The sequence below is a fragment of the Apus apus genome, chromosome 5 (assembly GCF_020740795.1).
Source record: "Apus apus isolate bApuApu2 chromosome 5, bApuApu2.pri.cur, whole genome shotgun sequence".
In the NCBI taxonomy this organism is placed as follows: domain Eukaryota; kingdom Metazoa; phylum Chordata; class Aves; order Apodiformes; family Apodidae; genus Apus; species Apus apus.
The window spans coordinates 1,044,817-1,070,320 of record NC_067286.1 but is presented as its reverse complement, the minus strand read 5'-3'; the positions used below and the strand labels follow the sequence as shown (position 1 = coordinate 1,070,320).

Below are 25,504 nucleotides of genomic sequence, written 5' to 3'. Positions count from 1 at the left end.
TTCTCATGGTTTGTCCAACACAAAGGGAAGATAATGGAAAGAGGGGCTGTGTTTAAGTTCCATTTGAACTCTGTGACTATCCAGGAAATGTGTTCTCATTGTCTCCAGAGCCTTTTGCCAAAGAGTAAAAGTGCCTCCCTTGTAAATCCCTTCCCTTCTCTTTGTTCTCAGCCCAGCATTAGCTGACATTGACCAGGATTGGCTCTCTTTAGCTTGTCAGTACATGATGTGGTCTTGGCAGTATCTGTGTGTGGAAATGCTGGCCTGTTGTCTCACTTGCATGTTCTAGAAGAAGAAAATTGTTTTTAAAGAAAGGGGGTGTTTTGAGTTCAGCTGGTAGCTTTCCCAGCATTTGACTGCTGGGGTAGATGGGCTTTTCACCTACACATTTTGAAACATGAGTGATTATCAGGGCCTTAACGTCCTTCCTGTTGAACAGTAGTTCCCCAGAAACAAAAGGAAACGTGTGGTTTGAGTCACTCTGCTGGGTGTCTTTGCAGACTCACAGTGACAAGGCACTATGAAAAGCCAGCCCTTAACAACTGCTTTCATGTCCTTTAATTTATATCGAAGTGACAGAGACAGAGATGGAGTTACAAGTATAACTTAACTAGTTTAATAAATCTGATACAGTGCATGGTTATATCACTTTATCCTTCAGTTGCATTCCTGTACAGTACATTATAGCATTGCCTGCAGTACATATAGAACAGCTCAGTCATATGGGAATTTTGAAAAGTGACTCCTGCAATAAGGTTTACTGATAGTTTTATTTTACAAAATGCTCCTGTGACTCCCAGCTGGCCTGGACTCTTCTGTTATAATCCCAAGTGACTATAATTCTGTGTGATTAGTTTTCCTTTATACCCAAAGAGAAGAATGGTGGTGTGTTTCCTAGCTCACCATTTGTTTTTATTTTCATTTTAGAAATGATGTAGCCTCCTGTGCTTGTAACACCAATGGATTGCTGGTGTTCACACCTACTTCCCATCTCCACCCCAATTGAGAGCCAGAGCTTCTCAGGTGGATTCTCCTCATCATCCCTCCCTGAGAAGGTGAGTGCCCATTGCAGACTCCAGCCTCATGGCAAGCCAGCAGGCTTGGGACTAAACATATCATCCCCCTCTGTGAGCTTCCTGCCTGCACCCCAGATCTGCTGGTGCTAACAAGGTCCTGTTTCAAGATTAAGAAAAGATATCATTCAGTAGGAATGATTTTGGGAGAACAAAGCCAAACTTGAGGTGCAGTAGGACTCATGCTTAAGACACGTGCTCCCCAGCCCCTGCTTGGCAGCTTTTCCCATTAGATCTGCAAGGACAGGCCCAAACTGGGCAAAGACTCAGACTTGTGCTTAACCTTTGGGGGAGGTGGGACCCTTGACAGCAGGTAAGGAAAGCAAGTGTGTGGGTCTTTGTGGAGTTTGGGCCTGAATTCCCCTTCAACCAAAGTTAATGTGGGAATGAGAAAGACAAAGTCTGTCTGGTCTGTGGGCAGCTCCTGTGCCTGGGCTTGCTTTGCTGTGTCCTTATCAAGTTGGCCTGTAAGTAAAATATAGATAAAAATGATGTGTGTGCCAAACTTGCCGTGGACAGGAAATCTACTCTGTGTTTGCTTGAGCTTTTAAAACTTTTAAGTAACCTACTGGTGTGTAATCACTTAGTTATGAGTCTAGGGAAAGTGATTTATTTCCCCCCCCCCATTCCTATGGATCAGGTTGCCCAGGAAAATTGTGGAAGCCCCATCCCTGGAAGTGTTGAAGGGCAGGTTGGATGGGGCTTGGAGCAACCTGGGCTGGTGGGAGGTGTCCCTGCCTATGCAGGGGGGTTGGAACTAGGTGATCTTTAAAATCCCTTCCAACCCAAACCATTCCATGATGCCAAGGGGGCTGTTTCACTAGGTAGACACATGTATGTGCACATAATAAGAGAAGCAGGAAGTGAAGACCAACAGCCTCTACTACATTCTTTTGTTTTTTTTTTTTTTTTTCCCCTCGTGGCCATTTATTTGGTCTTAAAACAGCCTTTTCTAGTGTGCTTTTGTTCCCTAGATATTTAGGAATCATTTCAGGTTACTCCTTGTCATGGACATGTAATGGTGAGGATGATGTGGTGACTGAAAATGGGAAGGTGGGGACAAAGTGCCAAAGGTCCTGGAAGGTGTTCCCATTTTCAGTCACCACTTCATCTCCACCTTCACATTTTTGGGGCTGGGACAAATGGTGGGGACTTCCCTGCTCCTGGTTTGGGGCCTGGCTTGGACAATTCCTCAACTTTCCACTGCAGGTGCCTAAGAGAAGGGCTTCACAGCTGTCCTGAGCCCCAGCTCTGCCTCAGCAGGGGTGGTGGGGCTGAGCTGCCCTGTTGGCAGTTGAGATCCCATCAGTTATCACTGGGATCTTGCCCGTTCCCAAAGGCAGCACAGACTGGTGCCTGTATTTTGGGAAGGAACCAGTCTCAGGCAACATCTGTTGCCATTCCAGCCTCGCTCAACGAGGGGGCGTGGGTGGAAAGAAGGAGGACAGTGAGTTGTCACAGGGCTGGTGGGCTGCAGGGGGTATCTGCCACAGAGAAGGAAGTGAAAATTGGGGGGAAAGGCTCATTTCCATGGTCCAGACTCTCACCACTCGGGCTGGCTGGGTCTGTGCTGCCTGCTGAGCCCTCCCTGCCCCAGCCACACCAGCCAGGGGGTGGGAGCAGGCACAGCCCTTGGAGAAAAGCTTTGCAAGGTCTTTTTTTGCTTGACTCCAGCCCTTGTCACATTCAGACAGGTGTGGATTCTTATGCATGCACATAAAATTTCAGTATAAAATATATAGTTATAAAAAAAAAAATATTTCATGCAATATTAAAACACCTTTCCCAATGGGATGTGGTCTTATTGTTTACCCTTATCAACAGTGTTCAAGAAACTGTCACTTTGATGGCAATTACACCAGAGCCCTGCTGCCTCTTGTCTGGACTGGGGGTCATTGCTTCCATTCCCTTTTTTTGCACTACTATGACTAATAGCTGAAATAAAGCAGATAGATTTTAATTAGCAGCATCAATCCTTTCCTGGCGACGCTTCATGATTTCTTGGAGCTCTGACTCCCCTCTGCTTTTCTAGAATGGAAACAAAAGAGGAATTTTGAATTTTAACTTCAAGCTATAGTTAACGGACAACATTTAAGCAATGCTGTAAGAGTAGAGCAGTTTCAGAGGGATAAGTGAAACCAGCAAGAAGGCAGTTTCATTACTGGAGACAGGGTGATCTGCCTGGCAGATGTGGGGCCTTTCCCTTAAGAGGATTTTTAGGTGGATTTTTGGTTGTGTGGGTTTTTGGTTGGTTTTTTGGTTTGTTTGTTTTATTTAAATTGTGTTTCTTAAACAGTCTGTTTCATGGGATTATCTGACATTGCTGGAACAGGCACCAATCCAGGCAGGGGTTGTCCAGAAAGCTGCTTACCTCCAGTTGGTTTTTCTCCACTGTGATTTTACTGTATACTCTGTTTCCCTCATCTCCACACACTTTCTTCAGCTCCTCTCTGTTGAGGGAGAAGAGCTGAGCTCCAGTAAGGATGCCAAGGTGTTCCACTGTCCTGGGAAGACACAAAGGGAGGAAATGACAATTGTGCTGCATGTGGCCTCTTGCCAAAGGAGAGAAGTCAGAGGTAGGAGCAGCTGATGTGCTGCCCCTGCACCAGGACATGTCACCTGCAGGGCCCTGGGGCTGTGCCAGGGTGGCAGCTCTTGGGTATACCAAGCTCCTGGCAGGGATAACAAGAAGCCATGAGGAGCAGGTGAAGCCATTGTCACCCTGTGTACCCAGCCCCAGGGATTTCACCCCAGTGGCATCACATTTGGGAGCAATCCAGGCAGCTTTTTGGTCCTCCCCTGGTGGCTGGGAAGATCTAGGCCTGGCTGAGGATCTGGCTCATCCTCAGAGATCATTTACAACAGCTTCTCCAGAGACAGGCAGTTGTCTGGAATGTGCATTTCAGGCCATGGGTTTAGTTAGTTAGTTAGTTAGTTAGTTAGTTATTTTTCTCCAAGTTCAGCACTCTGAATGGGCTAACCAGGGCCAGACAAGCACCAGTGGTGGGATGTTATGCAGTGTTTGTGAGCTGTGTGAATAAGCAGGACCATTCCTTGATTTGCAGCTGCTCATTAGGTCTGTAGCTGCACTGCAAGACAAGGTTTATTTGCTGGTGTCTGAGAAAGAAAGGCAGTAAGTTTGGTCTCTGAATGTTCTGGTTTTATAGCCTGGGTTTAATATGATTGAAATCTAATTTGCAACACAGGCTCTTTAAGTAAATGCCAGTGACCTGCAATCCAGCTGAAATGCTGCAAGCTGCCTCCCCCACCCCTTCTCAAATGAAGGACCATGTTTCATACAGAAGTGAAGCAGATCTTACTCTTTGCTGAATGACTTTGCCTCTAGCCAGGCTTTGACTTCCTCAGTGCTGGATTCAAAGGTGAGGGGCACAAAAGCTTCCTGAGGCTTTTCCACTTTGAAATTCCTGTGGGGAGGCTGGATTTTATTGTTTGTGATCTTCTTTAGTAACTCATCATTCAGCTCGTCCATGTGGTGAATAAGTTCTGGGGAAACAAGGTACAAGGAAGAGAGCAGGGAATGAAATCAAGTCTTCAGTCACAAATCCTATTAAATCAGTGTGTGTGAGGGGAAATTAAGAAAGATCAAGATGTGGCTCAGCATTTTATGCACTCTCAATACACCAAAGGAAAGTGCTTGCTTTTATATTTTAGATTTAAAGAACATCCTTAAGTGCTTTTAGAGCAATAGGTTGAGCAATGACAGTTTAACCTTCAAAAACAGTAGGAGAACATTTTGGTAAGATCACAGTGATTTTGTGTGACTGGCCTGCAGCAGGGGCTGGTCAGGGCCTCTATTTTCACCTTATTTCATACTTACATTTATATTGGGACCGACCTTGCTTCTGCTGTCGCTGACCTACCCAGTTCATCCCACCTCATGCAAAGGACAGAAACCCTGCAAGTTTGCTCAGGAGTGTAGAGCCTGCTCTGGCAGAGCTGCTGCTCCCACTGGTGCTGTCAAGTGGTGACAAGGGACAGGGTCCCTCTTCCTTGCTGTCAGGTGGTGTGTTTTTGCTTCAGTTTTGTCATCTTCCTGTTTTTGACTTGCTTAGTTCCCTTTGGGCTACTGAAAAAAGGAAATTACCCTGCAACCTTAGCAGCAGGGAGGGGAAAAAACCCAAACCACATGAGACAGCAGAGGTCGGGGAGGCCTGAGTGCCTGTGTCTGAGAAGGAGGCTCCCATTTTTCTGTGTTGCCTTTTATTTTCATCCCATTGCTGTGGCCTGACGTGGAAGGCCAGTTGTGGGAGTACCTACAATTAGAGTCTAGTTTCTGAGCTCTAGTCCTGCTCCCTCTACTTTTCAGCCACTTGTAATAAGCAACTTGTTGATCCAGGTGCCCAGAACTCCAGCTTTTGCTGGGCAGCTCAACAGAAGTAGCAGGAAGCATGAGCTGGGGGTGAGCAGCACACTCTTAAAACTGCAGTGACACATCCTCTAGTGGCACTTTTTCCATGAAACTCCTGAAGGCTGGGGAGGATAACTCAGTCTTATTAATAGATGTGTATCTGTGGTGCTCATAGGGGACTTTCTGCTGTCCCCAAAGGGCTCCTGCCTCCAGGGGTCCATGGTGGCTGACCAGGGGAAGGGCCCTGGCTGTGGCCTCAGGCAGACAGATTGCTACAGGGTGGGATAAGGGGAGATGAGCAGGGCTCCTGGTCTTTCTCATGCTCTGTCACCCTGTGCAGCACATGCAGGGGAAGGAGTCTCCTGTGGATCTCCTGTTTGGCAGATCTGCTGCCTGGGATCCCTCCAAAACCACATGAAGGAACAGGCCATGTGAGGCAGGGGACAAGAGCAGAGGAAGCAAGAGGCAGTGATTGGCCTGAATGTGGGTGACTGCTTAAAAACACCTAAACGTTTTGGCAGGGAAAGTAAACTCTGTCCTTGGGAGGAAGAGGAAGGTGAAGCTGGAAGAGGGATTAAGGTGGTCACCTTTTTGCCCTGCTTGTCCCAGGCTGCCTGAGAGCCTGGCATGTGAGTCACTGAGCTCCTCAGAGCCGCTCTGGTGGCTGCTGCACTACCTGGAACCTCCTCTGTACAGCTCCAAAAATACTGCTTGTCTCTTGCTCATCACTACCAGGTGCAGTCCCTCCTTGTGCAGAGCCTCAGGAGAGGGAACACACCCAGGTAGGTCTGGTCACATGCACACAGCAACCAAAAACAGTGGACAAACCATTATGGTGAAACCAGAGGAAGAAAGCAAACAGGCAGGACAGAGAGCATGGGCCCACAGGAGCTTTTCAGAAGTCCCAACATGCAAAGCTGTGGTGTGAGGCCCTCTGGCTGCCTGAGGCTGCCCCGTGTGGTGTGGAGGGTCCTGTGGGACCTACGTTCTTTGGCCTCCTGGGGGGAGTTGCGGGACAGCATCTCACTGCCCCACTTGTCCCCGGCGTAGCTGGCAGGGAGCTTGTGAGTTGGGCTGGATGGTCCATATCCCCTGGGGCTCAGCTCTCCTTTGTACTTCTGGTTAGAGCAGGTGAGAAGAAAGAAAAAAAAAAAAAGGAAGAAAAAAAAAAAGTGTAAGCATTTTTTTGCCATTTTACATTTTCTTAAACTTTTTGCCTCCCACCCATGATGGAGGGACAAAGTGCCCTGTTGTTGCTGTGCTGATGTGGCCTCAGGTGGAGCTGCATGGAAGTTCATTTCTGGGGTCTCATGGGAAAGAACAGGACCAAACCAAAGGCTGAAGCTGCATGAAGACATTTGCACCCCTGGGAAACATGTCACAGTTGTCACAGTGAGAGGGGGACAGGTTTCTGCTGGCTTGGTGCTGTAGTGGGTGAGGGCTCTCATGAGAGTGACATGGTCCTTCAGCCTTTTGCTGGGCAGAAATCACTGCTCATGGGGTGTTCTTGGAGGTGGAGAGCAAGGGAGGCAAAAAGAGTTTTACAAGAAGAGAAAAGAAACAGAAATCCCATTTGAAGCTAAAGCATCACTGCTCTGGTAACTGGATGCTGTGGGACCCCTGCCAAGTGCCTGGAGCAGCCTGGAAGGAGTTTGTTTGCCATGTTCTTGATTAAACTCCCAGGCCTTTTGTCTAGAGACCTGCTGAGGCACCTCATGCTTTGAAATAAAGCTGTGAAATACCCAAGTGGGGAGGCAGTTATGTACTTCCTTAGGGCATTTAGAGCTCTCCAGCTCCACATTTTTGTGAGGCAAGGTGCTTGAGGGCAGGCAGGCAGTACTTCACCTGTCCCATAGCCCTGCCTGCCAAGCCCCTTGGCAGCAGTGCTTGGCATCTGGAAGCAGAAGGAAAGCATGAGACTGCCATAGGGATGGGAAGGATGGATCTTGTTTGGGGAGGGGGGAGGTACATGGTGGCAAAATGTGAGAGTTTTATCATAGGAGACTCGGGAATCTCCAGGATCCTGGCTTGTTTGCTTGGGAGGGTTCATCCTGACTTGTGCACAGCATCCTAAGGAATCCAGGGAGGTCTGATTGCAGGATTATTCCCAGAAGCTGGTGATGCCCTGCAGCCAGCTCCCAGTTCAGTATCACCTGATTACAGACCTGTTCCAGCTCCAGCTCCTCCAGTTTCACCACATCCAGGATGTTATAAGGGACGTAGCCAGGCTGCCCGCTCCGGTTGAGCAACTTCCACCACTGCTTGTTGTCTTCCAACACCTGAGAGGGGGGAAAAAAGAAATAAAAGAATAAACTAGCCAGTGAAGTGAAATGATCAGGATAACACCAGACAGATCCACTGCACTCATCTGCCATTCAGGACTGAAGCCTTTCCTGAAAAGCATCAGAATTTACCCTGATGAGGAACAGGAGAGCATCTCTTGGGGGAGACAGACCTGGGGTGTGGAAGAACTCAGAGTTCCTACTTAATTTCCCTGTTTCTCCATCTTTTTAATGTTGGGGGGGTTTGTTTGTTTGTTTGTAATTGTTTTTCCAGTGATTTTGTTTTATCTTTTTGCGTTAAAAAAAACAAACCAAGACTGCCTCCTGAAAAGCTGCTGAGTGTTACCAGACACCCTGACCAGGTGTTACATCTAACACATGGTCACATCACCAGCCTGATGTGGCAAGGAGAGCCCTTTGCTGAGGTACCTCCTGTTGTACCTGCCCTCCTGCTCCTTTCGGCAGGCTTGCTTTTACCCAGAACTGTGTTTTTTGTTTTTTACAAAAGGTAATCGTCCCAGTGTGGATGAGCTTTACTGGCATTTCTCCCATCTCTCATTCCAGCTACACCTTGAAGTCTCTGCCTCAGGTCACAGATGCATTGTGGTCAGTGTGTGGACCAAGTCATGTCCTGCATTTTCCAGCTGTCCACACTGTTGTGGCAAGAATGAGGTTCTGAAAAAGGATGTTTTCATAGATAATAATTCCTTTGGGGTGGGGGCGAGTAGTAATAAAGGGCCCAGCAAGTGGCTGAGCAATGGGGTTTGTTTTCCTTGCTCCTCCAAGCTAATTAAGATGTGACTGATCAGTCAGCTGAGCCCATGGGCACAGCCAGCCTGCTCCAGCTGGGGCATAAAGCTTTGGATCTGAGCAAAGCTTTGTGTTCCTGCTTGGAAAACACCTAGCAAAAGTGAGCTGGAGCTTGGCAGTATCTTGAGGTCTCTGTCCTGTTCCTGGGAAGGGGAGGGGGGCAGAGCTTGAACCCAGCACCTTCACACACCTCCAGGATTTCATCCTTAAGCACTGAGAGTTCATTGGCATTTCGTGCGGTGAAGTCGTAGCGGATTTTGGCATATCTCCTCGGCAGGGCCATTCCCTGGGGCTCAAAATTCCTGCAGGAGGGAAAGAATAATGGAGTTGTCATGGAGGCCCACCTAATAACTAGGGCAGGATAGGTTCACTGGCAAAAGAGGAATGCTGAAGGCTGGGCGTTTGTGTTTGGGGGACAGGGCTTCTTTGCTGCTCTATTTTGAGGAGTATTTTCACCTCTCATTTTATTGAAACATCCTTTTTTTGGGAAAAAAAAGGGCTGTTTAGTTAGTGGCTTATTGGGGGACTGCAAGGTTGCTGCTCTTAGGGTGGGAGAAAAGACCCCTGCCAGCTGGTGCTTTGCAGGGGCTGGGGAGACAAAGCACAACCAAAAGGCTCTGATTGCACCTGCTGTGAAAATTAAGTGTGAAACCTCATGTCCTGCTAAGTGGAACCACCTGCTCCACATGCCCAAGCAGAGGGGAGGCACCAGTGATGGGGAGAGGGGGTTGAAAAGGAGTGGAGGGAGAACTGGGCCTAACTCTGTGGTTTTTTTTTCATTAGGCACTGACTGTTGAGCTGCTGGGACAGGATTCTGCAGGTTCTCAGAAAAGGTGAGTCTGAATGTTTCTATTCTAAGATACGTTTTGGGGGGAAGAGGAATGTGTGTGAGTGTTTTGCTTGGGATTTTCTTACACAAGGGTAGAGAGCTCTCAGTGTTGAACTGGCTTTTCCTTTGGAGAGACACAAAATAAATATGGTGGATTGTCAAAAATGGAAAATGCTGAAAAAGTGGAATGAACGATTTCCTTTGACCCAAACTGAAATGGCTTATTTTTTCATAGGTTGGTTTTTTGTTTGTGGTTTCTTTTGTTTTATTTTGTTTTTTCCTTTTTTTCCTGGCTTAGGAAGACTTTGCAGATCTCATGTTTTTCTTCTCTAGTTAAAATGGGTGTAGGGTTATTTTTCTAATTCCAGAAGTGTTTGCAGGATGGAAAAACTGCCTTGTCTTGTTGTCTAAGGGCAGGTAGGAACTATTTTAATGGACTTTCTGTGGATGTTTCTGCTTCTGACTTGCCAGGGATGCTGTGTGTGCAGAGCCAGGCCCTCCTCCAGTTTGTGTCGAGTTCTGTGTCCCTTAGTGAAGCTGGTTGCTTCCAGCAACTACGGTTTTTAGCCTGATGTTTTTTTTCCATTGCTGAGTTCTTGGGTTTGGTCATTGAATTTTAAATCTGTGATCTGTGGAAACTCAGCTTTTTGTGGAATGCTTCTGAGGCATCTGTAAAACCTGACCTAGAAAAGCAAGCCCCTTGTGCATTTGCTGTCTTCCCCAGGTGGCTTTGGGTGGTCTAGAAGAGGCTGAAGCCACTGGTTCAGTGTTTTGGGATCATGTCTGTGGCTGTAGTGTTGTCTTCTGTTTGCTTGGTTTGGGACAACTCCTGGTCTAGTTACAACCACGTGCAATATCAAAGTTGTACATGTGGTGTGGGCAGCTCGGAGCAGGATTTCAGATAGACGGAAGGAAAGGGAGTGGTGGCTTTACCCAGTAGTGCCCTAAAGGCAGGGATGGAGAGGCAAGCCTGAGTTAGGTAAAAATGCCTTATTTTGTAGCATTCCAGAGGGTGAATGAGTCATGAGGAAAGGGGGCTGGAGGAGGCTGAGGCCAACAAGCACCTTGATTTTACACCTTCGATGATTGTTGTGTAATTGCTTGGGGCTCTCGTGACTGCAGCCAAACCCTGCTGGGAATAACTATACTGATGCAGGGTGTTTTTGTTAATGTAGTTAACTGGTTCAGACTACTCTGAAAAGAGCATGAGTATGGCAGGAAATATGTCTGTCCCAGGACTTTGATCTTGGCAAACATCTGGGCAGACTTGGCAGAGGTCTGCTCAGGACTGAAGAAAGCATCTAAGAACATCCTCAGTTTTGGCATCTGATTCAGTGCCCTTAACTTCCATGTTTTCTTTATGGATAATGTGTAAGGAAAAAAAAACACTTGCTCTGGACAGTCTGAAAGGCAGGCAAAAAGGTGCCCCACTGAGCCCAGGAGGAAACAGATCCTCATCTGTGCTCACACTGTGGTTAGGCTGGTGGTGTCTCAGGGAAACATTCTCCTTGGTAAGAAGACACAGTGTTCATTTGTACTCCAGGGCTCCATACTCTCTTTACACTTTTCCTCTGCTGAGACCAACAGATGAAAAGGTCTCCTTGTATGCATTATCCACCAGTCACTAAAGACAGACTGAAATATTCTAATGTCAACTAAGTTCTCCTGATTTTCCATAACCTCACTTAGAAAAATGCAATTGTAGAAGAGACTTGGTTAGCATCATTTTTGCCCCAGTCTGCACTGCATCTGTGCCATTCTATGGTCCCACCAGGAGCTTTGATGGGGTGAACAGGAAGAGTAAGTTATTTGCTGACAGAACAGAATTGAAAGTATTTTGTTATGAATTTGAACTTTGTAGTAGTAGAGCTTCTAATTGAAATGATTTATAAAACTATGAAAAACCAGTCTGGATTGAAGGTGTTTTCCCAGCTGGCAACAGAAGAGCACCGTGGTTAAGTGCTCTGCTGGGTCTGGGCACCCAGTCTTTAGAGATCTGAAGTTGGTAACTTTGTGTCAAATCACTGCAGAGCAGAGTGGGGTAGAGAATTCAGTTGCAAATTCATCAAAACTCGGAGTTCTCAGAATAATTTCAAAGGCAGAAACTCTTGTAAACAAACAAGCAAGTGAAAAGCCTCTACACTTGGAAGCAAAAGCACTTCCATAAGGATTTGATACCACTGAGTGATGGAAAACTAGCAGTGGGGCAGAGTGTTTGGTTCAATTGTGGAGGAGCCATCCCCTGGAAAAAAGCCTGAAGAGCTGGCCTGGCTGGTTCTGGGCTGGGAGCTGAACTTCCCCAGACTTCTGAGGGAAGGGGAAGAGGTTTTTTTCCCTCACTTTCTGGATTTCATTAAGAGGAGTTGTATGAACTCCTCCCCCCCCCAGCATGAGTTTCCTGAGGGGCAAGCTTGGAAATACATCCTGGTTTAATTCAGCTTCTAATACATGTTTTTCCCTTTGGTTGTCTCAGAAAGCAAAAGGAGGAGCTGCTGCCTCCAGTGACAGAAACTGGCACTGCCTGGTTTAACATAGTTTCTGGGCAGCGCTGCAGGGTCCAGGCTGTCCTTTCCCACCCTGCGTTATTCCACAGCAGGGAGTTGTGTGCTCAGTAGGAACTTTTACTACAAGTTCCTCCTACAAGCAGGTTCTTTCTGTGTGCAACGTGCAGTGGCTCTAGGATGAATGCAGAGGTACTCCTTTAAATGTACGAGGAACTAAAGTGCAGGATCTTTGGCACATGATCCTTAATATCCCTGGGCTGATGTTGTGGAACAGGACATGATTGATATTCCTGCCTCTTGTGGTGGAAAACACACATCACCCGTTTCCTTGTGGAGCTGCTGGTGGTTAAAAAGCAAACAGTGTTTACAGGGGTAATCCCTCATCTGATCTTGGAAGATCTCTTGATCTTATTAACAAGCATGAATTAACAATGGGCAGAGAGTTATCCCAGGGTGCCAGAACATCCTGGCACGATGGGGTGTTGCAGTGGGTGTTTCTGAGGTTAGCAGGGGGGTGCTGATACGTTACCTATTGACATTCTGTTTGAAGTCCCCAGCCTGGGTCTGCTCAGCAGCCTGGCGCTTGAGGGAGGAGTTCCGGTAGGGGTATCCATTGGCTGAGGAGAGCTGGGGAGGGGAACATGGACTGGTCAGCAGGGAAAGGGAAAGGGGAAAGCTGTAGCAGGCACAAGGAGAGTGGGAGATGAATTGTGGCCTGGAAGCTTTTGGTCAGAACGAGGCGCACACCCATGTTCTTTGGGCGATGCTGGGTCAGTGGGGCTCAGTTGTGGTGTAGAGGCTGAGCAACCTGATCTGGTTCAAGAGCTCCCTGCTCACTGCAGGGGGGTTGACTAGAGGACCTCTGCAGGTCCCTTCCAACCCAACACGTTCTGTGATTTCCAGCAGGAGGTGAGGCTGATTATTGCTGCCCTTTTCTGGCCTTACTTGCTTTCTGTATTTAACTGGGGTGACCAGGTCCAGCTGAGTCCTGTTACCACTGCAAACTCCACAGGCCCATCCCTCACTCTGAAAAGGGGTGAGGGAGGGGAAAAGAAGAGAGGGTGACCAGGGCCACAGGACTAACCTCCTCTTGCAAGTGTCCAATGTCTATTTCCCAGGGAGCTCCACGGAAGATTTCAAGGGGTGGTTCCCAGCCGTTGCGGAATTTGGGGATGTAGGTGGGGATGTTTGCTTCTCGGGGCCATTCAGCTCTAGGAAACAAAGTGGGAAAGAGGTGGTAAGAGTCACAACATGGCTCCAAAGTGTCTCAGGGAGAAGCAGGGGCATCAGGGCATCCCTGAGCCTCTGACATGGATACGGGATCAAGCACCCCGTTCTCAAGAGCTTGGTGAGATGGCAGCTCTGTCCTCACCTAGACCTGGTCCATGTCTCTCCCAGGGATTCCCAGAGGGTTATCTCCTTTGGTGTCAGGTGTCCTCTGAGGAAATCTGTGGCGTCTTTAGAAAGCAGTGGGCTGACAACAGACCTGGCAAGCTCAGAGCCACCACAGCTGCTGATGATCTGCATAACACACACAGAAATGAGAGATTTTGCAGGTTTTTCAAAATGTCAAACCAGCACAAACACACATGCAGGAACAGAAATGAAGGAGAGAAAAAATGGGCTCTGATCCTTTGAGGCTCTATGGCTGCCCACTCCAAGGAAGCCAAGATACCTGCTGTGGTTAGTACCTCTAAAACCAAGCTAACTCACAGTAGCCTTGCACTTCCAAAGTTCTCCTCTGTGCCTTCATGTGTTAGGGTGAGATTCCTCAACACAGATTAACTGGGTGGTTTGCTGCTACCTGAGAGGGAGGCTGTGTTCCCCCAGGGTCCCTTTGCTGCCCTCACACTGCACTGATAGTGCTTCATTGGCAGATTTTGTTAAGAAAAGGCAGAGTTCCTGGCTAAGTTCTCCAAGGCATAAAATTAAGGCAGAGGACAAGCCTTCATGCCAAGGGATGGTCTGACTCCTGTTGGCAGCAGCTAATCCTTTGATCAGCTCAGTTGTCTCAAGAAACATCATTCTGAATCTTTGAAGAGCACTGGGCAGTTCAGAGGAACATAACAATTCTTCTATGGCAGTCAAAGCAAGGGCTGATCTAAAATTATTTGTTAGAGGCAGGAGATCTCAAGCAGACATTTTAAAGAATGGAAGATCCCTTGGTATTTCTGTGTCCCTCCTGGCTTTTTTTTTTTTCCAAGTTGGGTTTTCTGCTTCCCATTTTCAGTGCAAATGCTGAGCCATGTTTGCTTGAAGGGGAGATCAGGCAGATTCCCAATGGGAACCACAGCTGGCTTGCACTTTTGTTCCCAGTAACTCTTTTGTTAATGGGGTGGAGAGATTCCTGTTTGCCAGGGTTTGTGTATTTAGTTCAGGCTGGAAATCAGATCAGAGGCCAGAAACACTGAAAGAGCTGCTTCTAGACTTTACTGAGAAAGGTTTATCCAGTTGTGAGCAGAGTTTGAACTCTTCTGCATAGTCTGCCTGCCTGAAAGTGTGAAAGCAATGTTGGAAATAAAAAGTAAGTTCACAGTGAAACCAGTGAGTCAGGATTACCAGTTCCAGTGGCCCAAATAGGAAATGCACCAACTCTGAAGCGCTGGGGTTCTGGATGTGCTTTCTCAGTTTGGCCTGGAAAGAGAGAGGAAACCCAGTTTAATCCTGATTTTGATTTTTGCCTTCTCTTTTCTGTCACACGGAGGGATTCTTGCTGACTAATATTTGCTAGAGTTGATAACATGGCCTAAAAAGTAAGGAAACTTTCCACAGTTCACCTGAAATCAGGGGAGAAGAGTAAGTGTTTGGGGAGTAGGAAACATTTCAGGCCAGGCTGGATGGAGCAACCTGGTCTAGTGGGAGATGTCCCTGCCCATGCAGGGTGTTGGGACTAGGTTATCTTTAAGGTCCCTCCACCCCAAACCAGTCTGGGATTCAGTTTTAGATACTTTTTATGTCCATTTCTAAGGGTGTTGAATTTCAGGGGGCCGGAGGGGGGAGAGGGAAGGGAAGTACCTCCTCTGTTAAAATCAGTCCCTCTGAAGCTATTTGGAGCAGAAGCAGAAAACCTTGGCTTACTTTGCAAGCCTTAGCAAGCAAGGGTCAGGCCTGTTGCTTCTGACTCTTTTCAAGTTGAAAATCCTACTGATTCCCATGAAGGAAAACAGCAGAGCAAGTGTTTTGCAGGGTTCCTCGGCAAATTGCAGATAAGGAAAGATCTTCACCAAGGTCTTGCCTGGAGCTGAAATGCTTGGGATTTGGAGTAACTAGTGGGATGGAGGAGCAAAGGCTTGAGATGTCTGTACTGCCACCTCCAAGACACAGTCCTGGTCCTGAGCAGGGAAAAATGTATGGGAATTTGCTTCTGAAAGAGAAGGCTGGAGCCTGGTGTCCTGCTTTAAGGTTGTTTGCAGCCTCTGTGGTTTCCTTACTAATAATGTCTCGGGAGGGATTTTGTTGGGCTGTGCTTGCTGGGCAAATTTGGTCAGAAGTGGCAGAAGTTCCTTCTGGCTCGTTACCTCCCCTGGTCTCGGGTACCTCCCTAAGCAGGGCAGCACTGGGAACAGCTTTCTGCTCCTGCTTCTCATCCCCTTCCTCAGGGCAGCTCCTCTAGGGAGAAAGAGAAGCCGAGAACCTCAGGGCAAGAGGGGACAGCAATTCTTGTTAATCAGAGACTTCCCAGGCCCTGGCTGGGGCAGCTTTACAGCTGCTCTGTAGACAGAATCAGATGAGAACAATTTAAAGTAGGTAAGACTTTTTTTATATTTGCAATACTCCGTTTCCTGCTTTACAAGCATAACAAGGACTAGAGCTCTCACAAAACTACTTTTCAAGGCCATAACAGGAGTGTCTGGAGGGGGTGTGTCCAGACAAGCCTTTGCACAGCTGCCAGCAAGGTGGGCACAGCAGATCTTGGCTCTCCAAACTCACAGCTCCACAAATGCTTTTGGACAGGACTGTGTCTGAAAAGAGACCTGGGCACTGCAGGCCCCTGGGCTGCTCAGTCCCATCCTGGACTTCATGCTGCTAATTTGAGTTTAACAACTTGGCCCAAGACACCTGCACAAGCCTGACACAATGTTTGGATTCTGAAGGAGCTGGATTTCACAGCCCTGTCCCTTGACAGTGTTTTCAGTACAAATTTCACTCTAAATGCTTTACCTTGTGATTAAAGGGGAAAAGCCCTGTCGCTGCATGGGGTGAAAATACCCTCCATGTCTTACCAAGAGGTTAAAAGCCAGTTTGGTTTTCTGGAAGCAGTCAATGAACTCAGCCTCACTGGGGGGTCTCGCTCGAAGAGTCAGCATGCCCTCTTTTATGAGAAGGTGGAGAGAAAGACACTTTAGTTAGATCATCCCTTTTCAGGAAAGCTTCATCTAGGTGGCAGGCAGAAAATGCAGCAATACTGGGTGTTGGAGACTAGAACTACTCTGAAATCAAGGGTCCAAGAAAAGCCCAAAGTCTTTCGCTGTGTTGGAGTCTTCACTTGTGCTTTGCAAGAAGTCCCCAGAGACCAGCAGCACCTTCCACCTTCCTCACCCTGCCCTTGCTGGGTTGTAAGCTGAGGTCTCCTCCCAGCCTTCACCCATGTTCCCTGTTGGTTCTAGCTGCTGCACTGTACCTGCTGGCCCTTTCTTCTTGTTCTTCTTCCCTTTCTTCCTCTGGTTGAGCTGTTTGAATGCCTCTGCAGCCTTCTGCAGCCTGGCGACAAACACTTCGATGTCATCCAGGGTGCAGTTCAGGATTTGCTGTGAGGACAGAAATGCAACACACCTGGTGAAAGAGCCCAAGCTGCACCCAGCTGGGGAGCCCGAGACCCAGACCTGGCTGCTCTGTGCTGGCATCGTTTCCTGGAAGAATGCACGGGAATGGGGAACCCAGGCATGAAATTAAGCTGAATTCATCACTTTCCAAACACAAAGCTGTGCCTGGCTGTGTACTGTTCTTGTCAATGTGACAAGTGACCCCTGCTGATGGCCATCTGGCAAGTAACCCCAAAACTGGGCTGTGGGCTGTGGAGGAGCAGCCCCCCTGGAACCAGCAGAGCTCCCTCACATCACTGGAGATTATAATGACCCAGTGAAGGAGCTTTGCTGTTGTTCACCTTAGAGATGCCAGTTTAACCATGGCTAGACTGTGCATAAAGGGTATCCTGATGGAGGAGCCCCAGGCTTCCTTCCTCTCTCTCCTCCCTCTGCCTCTGGACCCTGCACCATTCCTGTTACCAACCGTTTCTTTTTCAATCTTCTGTGCCAGGATGGCTCGGGACTCCTCGTGGTCGTGGGAGCTGGAGCTTCGTCGTTCATAGTCTGCAAACAAGGGAGGGGGAGAAAAGGGTGTTTACTGTCAGAGGCTGAAAATAGGCTCTGTGCAACACAGGGACCCACAGGATGGTAATTCCCAGCTTGGTTATTTATTCTGGGTGATGAGAGCACAGAGAGCAGGAGGTGATCAAAGATGCCAATTAAATCCTCCAAGGTGGCAGCACCTGCCTGCCAGCCCTCAGTGTGGATATGCTGCCTTGTTTCAAAGGAAAGCAGGGAAGGAACCATGAGGAGCTACAGGCTGAGACCTGCAAGCCCTGGTCTGCAGCTGCCAGGAGTCTCCCACTCCTTTGCCTCTGATGCATCCAAGCTGACTTACACCTGCAGAGGAGCCAAGAGCTACCGAGTGCATTGCAGAGCCCTCCACAGGTCCATTAAGTGTGATTCCCTGCCCATTGCAGGGGGGGGTTGGAACTAGATGATTTTTAAGGTCCCTTCCAACCCTGACAAATCTATGGTTCTATGATTAGATTAACCCCCAGCTCTCTGCAGGGCCTTCCTTGTCCCAGGGGTACCAGTTTAAACAGTAGTTGAGAAAAAAGAAATGAGACTGAGAAGTGAACACAACTGACACTTGCTAGAAAGCAGCACGGCAGGAATTCTGTGTGACTGATGTTTAGGGCATCCAATGCCCTCAATGCACAAATCAGCATTTTTATACACACTCAGGTGCAGTCTCTTAAGGGTTTTTAATTGATGTTAAAAAAAAAAAAATAAATCCTCCTGCAATAAAAAAAATAAGTATCCCACACAGGCACCTCCCAGCTTCCAGAAGACAGAGACTCTGTGGGGTGGGGGTGATATTTCAGTGTGAGCAATTGCTCATGTGGCCTCTTGTGAAAAGACCAGCATGTCAGCTCAGTGAGATGGGGTTTGAAAGGGCCAGCCCAGCAGGGCTGGTACAGTGGGAGGACTGGGGAGGCAGCTTTGGCAAAGGACTGTGAAAAATGTGCATCATGTCTAGGTGTCAAGCTGAAGTGATGAGTTTTGACAGGTTTTGCAGAAAAAGCAGCAAGGTGTGTTTAAAAGGAGAAGTGATCTCTGCAAACAGGCATCTCCTCAAGGCTTTCTCCTGTCACCTGCTGTCGTGTCAGGCTCTGTGTTCTCAGATCCAGAAATCCTGCCTGGGTGAACGCCCAGCTCTGCTGCTGCCAGCAGCGGGATTAAAGCTTCATGCTGAGCAGGGTCAGGGGTGGCCATTTCCCTAGAAACTCTTGTGCATCACAATATAGATGTTTCTACATGGTCCAGCTCTGAAATATAGACCTTTTTTTCATTTTGTAAAAGGACAGGCTCGCTGAGTGCCCCGGTACCTGGGTTGTGGTGGGAAGGGGGTGCCACCCGGTTCCTGTTCACCCCTGAGCCCCGCGCGTCGTGCTGGATCGGGATGGGGGCCGGCCCTTGTGGCGGTGGCAGGATGGATTGTCTCTGCTTGATCTTTTCTTGGTTTGCTCTGCAAGGGAAGCAAACATCCAACCACCCCATCAGTGGCTGCTGAACCTGACTGAGAGGCTGGTGTGCAAGGGCTTTTTTCCTTGTTTTACTCCGTCTGGATCCTGCAGCACTTACTTGAGTGTCTGTGGCCGTATCTTCTTGCCGTGCTTGTGGTCTGCCAGGGCACTTTCTATGTCCTCATGAACCATCTCCGCCTCAAAGAGAAAACAGGGATGTCTTTAAGGGCCCTGCTTTGGAAAGGACTGAGGGCTCCGAGGGGATGAGGGAGGAAGGGGCTGCCAGACAGCTTGGAGCACATTTTGTTCTGTCCCAGCCCAGCAAGGAGGGCTCTGCTCACCTCCACCTCATCACAGTTGAAGAAGTGGATGTCGGGTTTGTGCTGCTCCGAATCCTGGCACACCAGGAGCAGGATGGAGGAGTAACGCATCTGGTTCAGCACCGTCTGGCAGTGCTGCACTGTGGGCAGAGGAAAGTCCTCCAGCTCCTCCTGGAAGAAAGAGAGGAAGGGGTTGGGCACTAGGGAACTCCTGAGCTGCTGGGGAATGGTCCTGTGTGTGAACCCCAAGCGTCCCTGTTTGAGGAGAGACCTGGCAGAGCTTGTGCTTCTTAGGGTGGTTTGCTGGGCTCTTTGGGGTTGCACACCAAGGTCTGCAGAGGGACAGTGGCTTGGGACTGCAAAGAGGAGAGGGGAGGATGGCAAATAGAGTGAGCTCTTGTTCTCCTCTGGGCCCTGCATGTGGGCCCCAGCTTGAGACTGCAATAACCTGAGCTTTGTTCCTCACCATCATTGTGCTGCTGTGCTCTACCTGCACCAGTATGCTTGTTGTGCATCCCAGCAGAACACTGGGAGGAGAGATTCTCTCTGTGCAGGGCTTACCCCCCACACACTGTCTCCTTGGGTGACCTTGTCCTTTAGTTTCCCATTGCTAAAAAGAGGGCAGCACCATCCCTCTCCCCCTGCCTCTCTCCTCCCTCCCCTCAGATCAGGTGCCTTATATGTATGAACGTGTCACCTGCCAAAGCAGGACCCTGTGCTGGGGCAGGGGATTTTGAGTGGTATTTTAATGCAAGTAAAATGCCCTTCCCTCTCTGCTGATGCTTCATGCAGATCTCTGAACCTGTCTGTCTGCATCACTCCCACGAAAAGCAGTTTTGCTGTTGGCCTGGAGGACAGCTCAAGATATCTTTCATCTGGGCTATCTGTGCTCTGAAGCTGTGAATAAATCATCCCACACCTACCTGCCCTTTGATTTAGAGGCAGCCAGCCCCCGCACACCCAAGGGTGGGTGTTGGTAGAGATCTGCCTTTCTTTGGGTTCCTTAGAAGTGTCCCTGCCAGGCAGAAGAGGGAGGGCACCCACAGCAGCCCGTGTCTGGCAGAGCTCTGGGTACCTGTGACTCGCAGTCCAGCAAGCGGATGGACTTGTCGTTGACTTGCAGCAGCATCTCCTGTGTCCAGATCTTCTCCTTGGAGTTGAGCAAGATGAGTTTCCGGATAGCATCATCCACGGTCACGATGGACTCGCTCTTGTCCATGATGAAGGTGGCCAAGTGCTGAAGGTGTGGGGGGGAAGAAGGAGAAAAAAAAAAAACACAACAAAAAACATTTGAAAGAGCCTTGCTGGTGTGCGCGCTGAAAACCAGCGGTGAAACCATCTCTCAAGGCTTGAGCTATTGTTTGTCAGCTCTTCAGAGCACCAGCAAGAAAGAGCTGCCACAGAAAGTGTCCATTCTGGTTGTTGGTACCAGGCTGTTTGTCGTGGTGACAGGTGAGGGTTTCGTAATGCAGCAAGGCTTTTCACAACGGGTTTTACCACTTGCATATTTATCTCCTCATATGTCAATGCCAGCAGCTCTGGATCCCGTCCAGCAGCGTGTGTTTGCCAGTGCTTTGTACACACGGGTTAGGCCCTGGCTGTTCTGAAACTGGCTTGGAAGTTGAGTTACGGGAGTTGGACTTCACTAACAAGCTAAAGACACTTGCGTTTTGCTCATCTCATGAGGTGGGAACATCCCAGACCTGACTGTCCTCCGGAGCAGGTGACAGCCACTCCGGAGATCCCGGTGACTTCTCTCTGCTGTGATCAGCAGGCAGGGGGAGCTGGCACTGTTCTGGATGGGGAGAAGGTGTGTCTGCCAGCAGAGGGGACTGCAAGGCAGGAGGAGCTGGAGCTTCACCTGCTCAGAGCTGTTTTTCTGTGCCATTGGCCCTGTGTGAGTGACAGCACGGCCAGGCCACCTGTTCAGGTGACAACAGGGGAGGGTAAAAAAGCAGGAAGGAAGAGGAAACGGTCCTGGTTTGTCTTGTTCCCTCTGCTGCCCTGCTGTGTTCCTGGTGAGGAGAAGGCAAGGACAACGTGCCCAACTGGGAAGCAGCTCAAGCTTTTCCCTTTCTCCAGGACAGAAAAGCAGGAGGTTTTTGGATGGGAAAGTTATTGGCCTGACTAAGGGGTCTGTGCCACAGCTAGTCTCATGGTCTACTGCTGGGAGGCTGGTCAGGCCAGGTCCCAACTCTTTCTTTCTTCCCTGGAATATCAATGGCTTATCCAGCAGCACGACCCTCTCACCCACTTCCCCTGCTCAGGGCCTTTTGGGTCAATAACTCATTGCTGCAGAGTCAGCTGTGAGGCAGCTGAGGAGGAGCCCTTCTGGCAGGGACACCCGAGTGCTGTGGGTAGAGCAGATGCTTCAGACCCATTTGCTGTAGGGCTGGGGACAACCCCAGGAGCTGTCCTGAAGGGCACCTGGTGTTTGTGTGGATGTTGGCAGTGGGATCTCCTGCTGGGCATTGAACAAATCCCACAGCCTGGTTTCAAACCCAGAGCTGGAAAAATGGGATGTGGATACAGCAAGCCACAAATGGGGATATGACGTTTGGAAAGGCTCTTTGCTGTCTCTAGCTCAGGGATGAGTTTTGCCTGGCTTTCCTCCCTCTGATCTCTTGTCTTTGCCTTCTCCTAATGTTCAAACACAAACTTTTCAGTGTTCAAGCAGTTTCTTTCTGGTGCTGACTCTGCTACAGTGGTGCCATGTCAGGGTCCAGTGTGGCACAAAAAGACAGTCTGTGTGCCAGGAGATGAGCAAGTAAGACCTGCACAATGCAAGAAGAGAAGGAGAAAGGACTGGGGGGAAGGAATCTATCTGTCCCAGTTGCAGTCTCGGCTCATGAGCTGATTCGGTAACCCCGTGGATAGTGTCCAGAATCAGTGTGTGGGGCATCAGAGGACAGGAGAGTTGCTTGGGAAGAAGTCCTTTCTACCTTTAAAAGCCCAGGGAGATGCAAAGCTGGAAGCAGACTAAGAGGCAGCAAAAGCTGAGGGAGGATTTGTGGTGACCAGTTTGTTGTCAAGGTGGTTGTTGGATAATTCATAAAGGCTGGAAAGAGCACAGGAGAGGATAAGCACGGCAGAGTGTGAGACCCAGCCCTGTGTTCATAAAGCAAAGGTATTGGGTGAGGCACTGTCTAAATAAAACTGGCAGGTATTTCAGCTGAAAGCTGAGATTAACCATGCAATCAGATATGAAAAACATGCTCAGGTATGTTGCTGTAATTGTAAAATAGTGCATGAAAAGGTATTCACAAAGTCAATATTATCTGTGCAGAGGTGACAAGCCCTCTGCTTTGTGAGCAGGGGGGACAATTGGTTTACACCTGGTGACGGGCATTCTTATCTGTTCTGTTATTTTAACTGCCAGGTTTACAATCTTAATAAATTCCTTTGTTGTTTACTGTTAAGTAGGTTAATTTTCATGGAGAGAAAAGTTACTTGTTTAACTTGGACTCTCTTAGAGTATTTTTTTTCTCTTCCGTTTTCCTTAGATACTGGTGGAGGGAGAAAGGAGAGAAGCTGGTTGCTGTCCTTGATTTATCTCATGATTGAGGTGGATATTCAGACACAGCAGCTTTTGTAAGAATGGGCAGTGACTCCCTCCACTGTGAAACTTTGATCAGCTTGTAGGTTGCTTTGAAGGGTGTAAAATGCCTCCTCCTACCTCACTGCCTGCCACTGAAATCCTGTTTGCCCTGGTCAAAGTTCAAGGCAGAGACTGGCAATGGTGGCATATGGCATAATTAAGGAAGAATTTGTGTGCATGTCACTGTTTAAAGTCCCTTCTCTGCTGCCATGAGTGACTTTATTTGGTAGGAGTGACTGATGGGAATGGCTGGCAGGGCCACTGTGGGGCAGCTGGCCCTTGAGTTGGCTTCTCTGAAACCAGTGTTTCCAAACAAGCATCTTGAAAAGTCTCAATTTGATTTTAAGCAACTGAGCAGGCTCCTTTATTTCTAGCTAATTGAGCTCTCTGCCAGACTGGGGTCTTAAACCAGGGAAGAGGGGGCCTTGTCCACTAAATAGGAAACCCGTAAAGTGTTTTCCTTTCTTGCCTTGCCCAGTTTTCAGAGGGGAATGGTCCTGTGGTATAGAGGCCACTGCATGTTGTATTCCAGGGGGGCCTGGCTGGCTCCTCTTCTTGAAGTGGATGTCTGTGACACTGGGAGATGAACTTGGCTTAGTGCCTGCTGTGGTCGAAGGGTTTGGAGTTACTTGAGAGGACAGAGTAGTTGAGGGAGGGCTGAGAGGTGATAGTTGGTGTGGTCTGTGTTATTTGGGCAGATGAGTTCCTGTAATCACCGCTAGAGGCTTGAAATAGTGAGGGGACCCAGCTGGGTCGGCAGCTCGGGAGTTAAGTTTATCTACAGGCATTCAGGGCCAGGAACTGGAAAAAAGATGTCAAGCAGCCTTGCTGTTTGCCTCTCCCAGGGTGTGTAGAGCAACACTTGCTTCATGTAAGAAGCTTCCCACCTCCTCTGTGGCCTCATGAAGGCCCGGGGCAAAGGAAACACGTTGCATTGCCAGCATCTGTCCCTGCCACTGGCCTTGCAGCCCCTCAGTGTTCATTGCACACTCACCTGGACGTGGTACTGTGAAGTCTCGTGCATAATGACATTGGAGTTGGAGTATTTTTTCCTTTGTTCTGCAAAAAGAAAGAAGAAAACAAGCCTTAATTGTAGTGGCTGTTCATTGGTGTGTGAGGGGCTGAGAACAAGAGCTCTCCTGCTGGGCTGCTACAGGCTTCCCATTGTCTCTGAGCTTCAGTTGGAGTGCTGGGGTCAAAAAGAGATATTAATTATATTCACTCTTGTAACAAGGATTGGCAAGTCGGGTGTGCAGGGTACACATCCAGGTGCATCCCTTAATGCTGCTGCTGCTGTGGTTCCTGGAGGTCAGCTCTGTTTGTGGAGGAAACTAAACCTGGTGCAGAGGAGAGCCCCAGGCAGTGGAGGATTAGGGAAGCCCTTGCAGGAGGGCTGTGAGGTGAGGGCTGGCTAGAGGAGGCTGGCAGAAGGCTGTGGCATGCACGTGGCAAGAAGAAAAAAAAATCCACCCACAACCCAGTGGTTTGGACATAAAAGCCTTTTTGAATCATCCTCCAGGAGACACCTCTGCTCTGCTGTGACACTTCCAGTTTGCTTTCTTGCATTTCCTGGCACGCAGTAGGGAAGGGCTGTGGGCACGGGTGGGAAGGGCTGTGGGGATCAAGGCCAGCCAGTCAGAACCCGAGTTTCTTGTACAACATTTTTATGAGGCCACAAATCTTCATTACTTCCTGCATTTCTTACTGGAAAGCAGCAGCAAGGAGCAATTGGGGTAAAAATGCTAGGAATTTAATGAGACTATTGAATATAATCCTATAAGACTTTACCCTGCTAGCTTTTACTTGCTATTTCATTGGTATTTATCCAGGGTTTCCTTATAAATCCCTTGGCTGAATTGCAGAGGAGTAATCCAGGCACGGGGTGATCTGGGAGTACCCAAACTGAAAACATCTTCCTCACCAGCAGAGGACATCCTTGGATCTCTGGTTTGCTCAGAGGCAGTTTTATACATTATACATTTTATACATTTTCACGTTTCTTAAAGCCTGTGTGAGAATATCCTGCAGTCACAACCAAGGGGATTTCATAACCCCTCAAACCCTGGGGCTCCTCGTGTTTTAAAGTAAATATTTATCTTAGTTTATCTGTGGTTTACTTCAAAGCTCTCTCTAATGCCTTCCCTGGGATGTTGGCTCCTCTCTTGCTTTCCCCTTTTCTTTGAAGACAGAACTTGTGGTCTCATTTAACAATTTTCACAGTAAAGGGACTGGCACATAGAAGATGAATCTCCTCACAGGAATTCCCTTGGTTCTTCTCCATATTTTTGGTGCAGTGGTGCCAGACCCAGGTAAACCTTCCCAAGACATTTCTTTCCTTTATATTTTTAGTAAAATCCCATTGTAATTGACAAACACTTCCCAAAGTTTTACAAGAAACACTGGTACTATATTTGATTGTTAAAATCAAAGCTTTCCTTGTAATCAAAAGACTTATTTTTTTAACTGATAAAAAAGATGGAAAACACTGTCCATTCAGTGTGCAGGAGCACAGCAGACACGAAAAGAGATGCTGCTGCTTTTACTGGGAGCCTGGCAGGGGTGGATGGAAGCTGATTTCAAACTGATTTCTGATAAGTGTGTTTTGAAGTGCAGACAGTGAAACAAAGTGAACAGAGCAAAGCAAGGGCAGGGCAGTAACTAGAAGGGGCTGGAGGTGGGAAGGAGCAGGATCTGCTGGATTAGTGACCATCCTGCCCTGCCCTGGGATGGCCTCTGCCCATTGGAGTGGGCTATGGGCAACAAGGGCTCTGGGCAGTCCTTTAGGTGATCATTAAAGAGGATAGCAGCCTAATGAAGGTGCTGGTGATGTACTCCTCCCTGGGGACACCGTGGCTTGTTTGACTTTCCCTTTTGCTGCCCTCTGGGACTGCGAGTGTTTTGCATCCTCTTGGTTGGTTCAGCAGGACCAACATCTGCCTGTGCA

General features: G+C 48.5%; 1 protein-coding gene and 1 long non-coding RNA gene across 2 annotated transcripts in view; one reads left to right on the top strand and one right to left on the bottom strand.

Annotated features, from left to right (window-relative positions):
* Positions 1-588: 588 nt before the first annotated feature.
* The window catches only part of EPS8L2 (EPS8 like 2), a 56,564-nt gene continuing 31,648 nt past the window's right edge, over positions 589-25,504 (bottom strand). Inside the window, exons 4-21 of the mRNA XM_051620547.1 lie at positions 23,555-23,619; positions 20,038-20,199; positions 18,984-19,133; positions 18,761-18,840; positions 18,505-18,644; positions 17,097-17,176; positions 16,489-16,615; positions 16,091-16,179; positions 14,427-14,501; positions 13,240-13,388; positions 12,952-13,078; positions 12,397-12,494; positions 8,725-8,836; positions 7,608-7,721; positions 6,428-6,560; positions 4,394-4,577; positions 3,445-3,577; positions 589-3,101 (exon numbers count right to left, since the gene is read on the bottom strand). Coding sequence (XP_051476507.1) covers positions 3,030-3,101; positions 3,445-3,577; positions 4,394-4,577; positions 6,428-6,560; positions 7,608-7,721; positions 8,725-8,836; positions 12,397-12,494; positions 12,952-13,078; positions 13,240-13,388; positions 14,427-14,501; positions 16,091-16,179; positions 16,489-16,615; positions 17,097-17,176; positions 18,505-18,644; positions 18,761-18,840; positions 18,984-19,133; positions 20,038-20,199; positions 23,555-23,619 — 2,090 coding nt within the window. The 3' untranslated portion in view covers positions 589-3,029. The remainder of the gene's footprint in view (positions 3,102-3,444; positions 3,578-4,393; positions 4,578-6,427; positions 6,561-7,607; positions 7,722-8,724; positions 8,837-12,396; positions 12,495-12,951; positions 13,079-13,239; positions 13,389-14,426; positions 14,502-16,090; positions 16,180-16,488; positions 16,616-17,096; positions 17,177-18,504; positions 18,645-18,760; positions 18,841-18,983; positions 19,134-20,037; positions 20,200-23,554; positions 23,620-25,504) is intronic.
* Positions 9,323-25,504, top strand: part of LOC127385135 (uncharacterized) — a 58,610-nt gene continuing 42,428 nt past the window's right edge. Inside the window, exon 1 of the long non-coding RNA XR_007889606.1 lies at positions 9,323-9,367. This is a non-coding gene — a long non-coding RNA (uncharacterized LOC127385135). The remainder of the gene's footprint in view (positions 9,368-25,504) is intronic.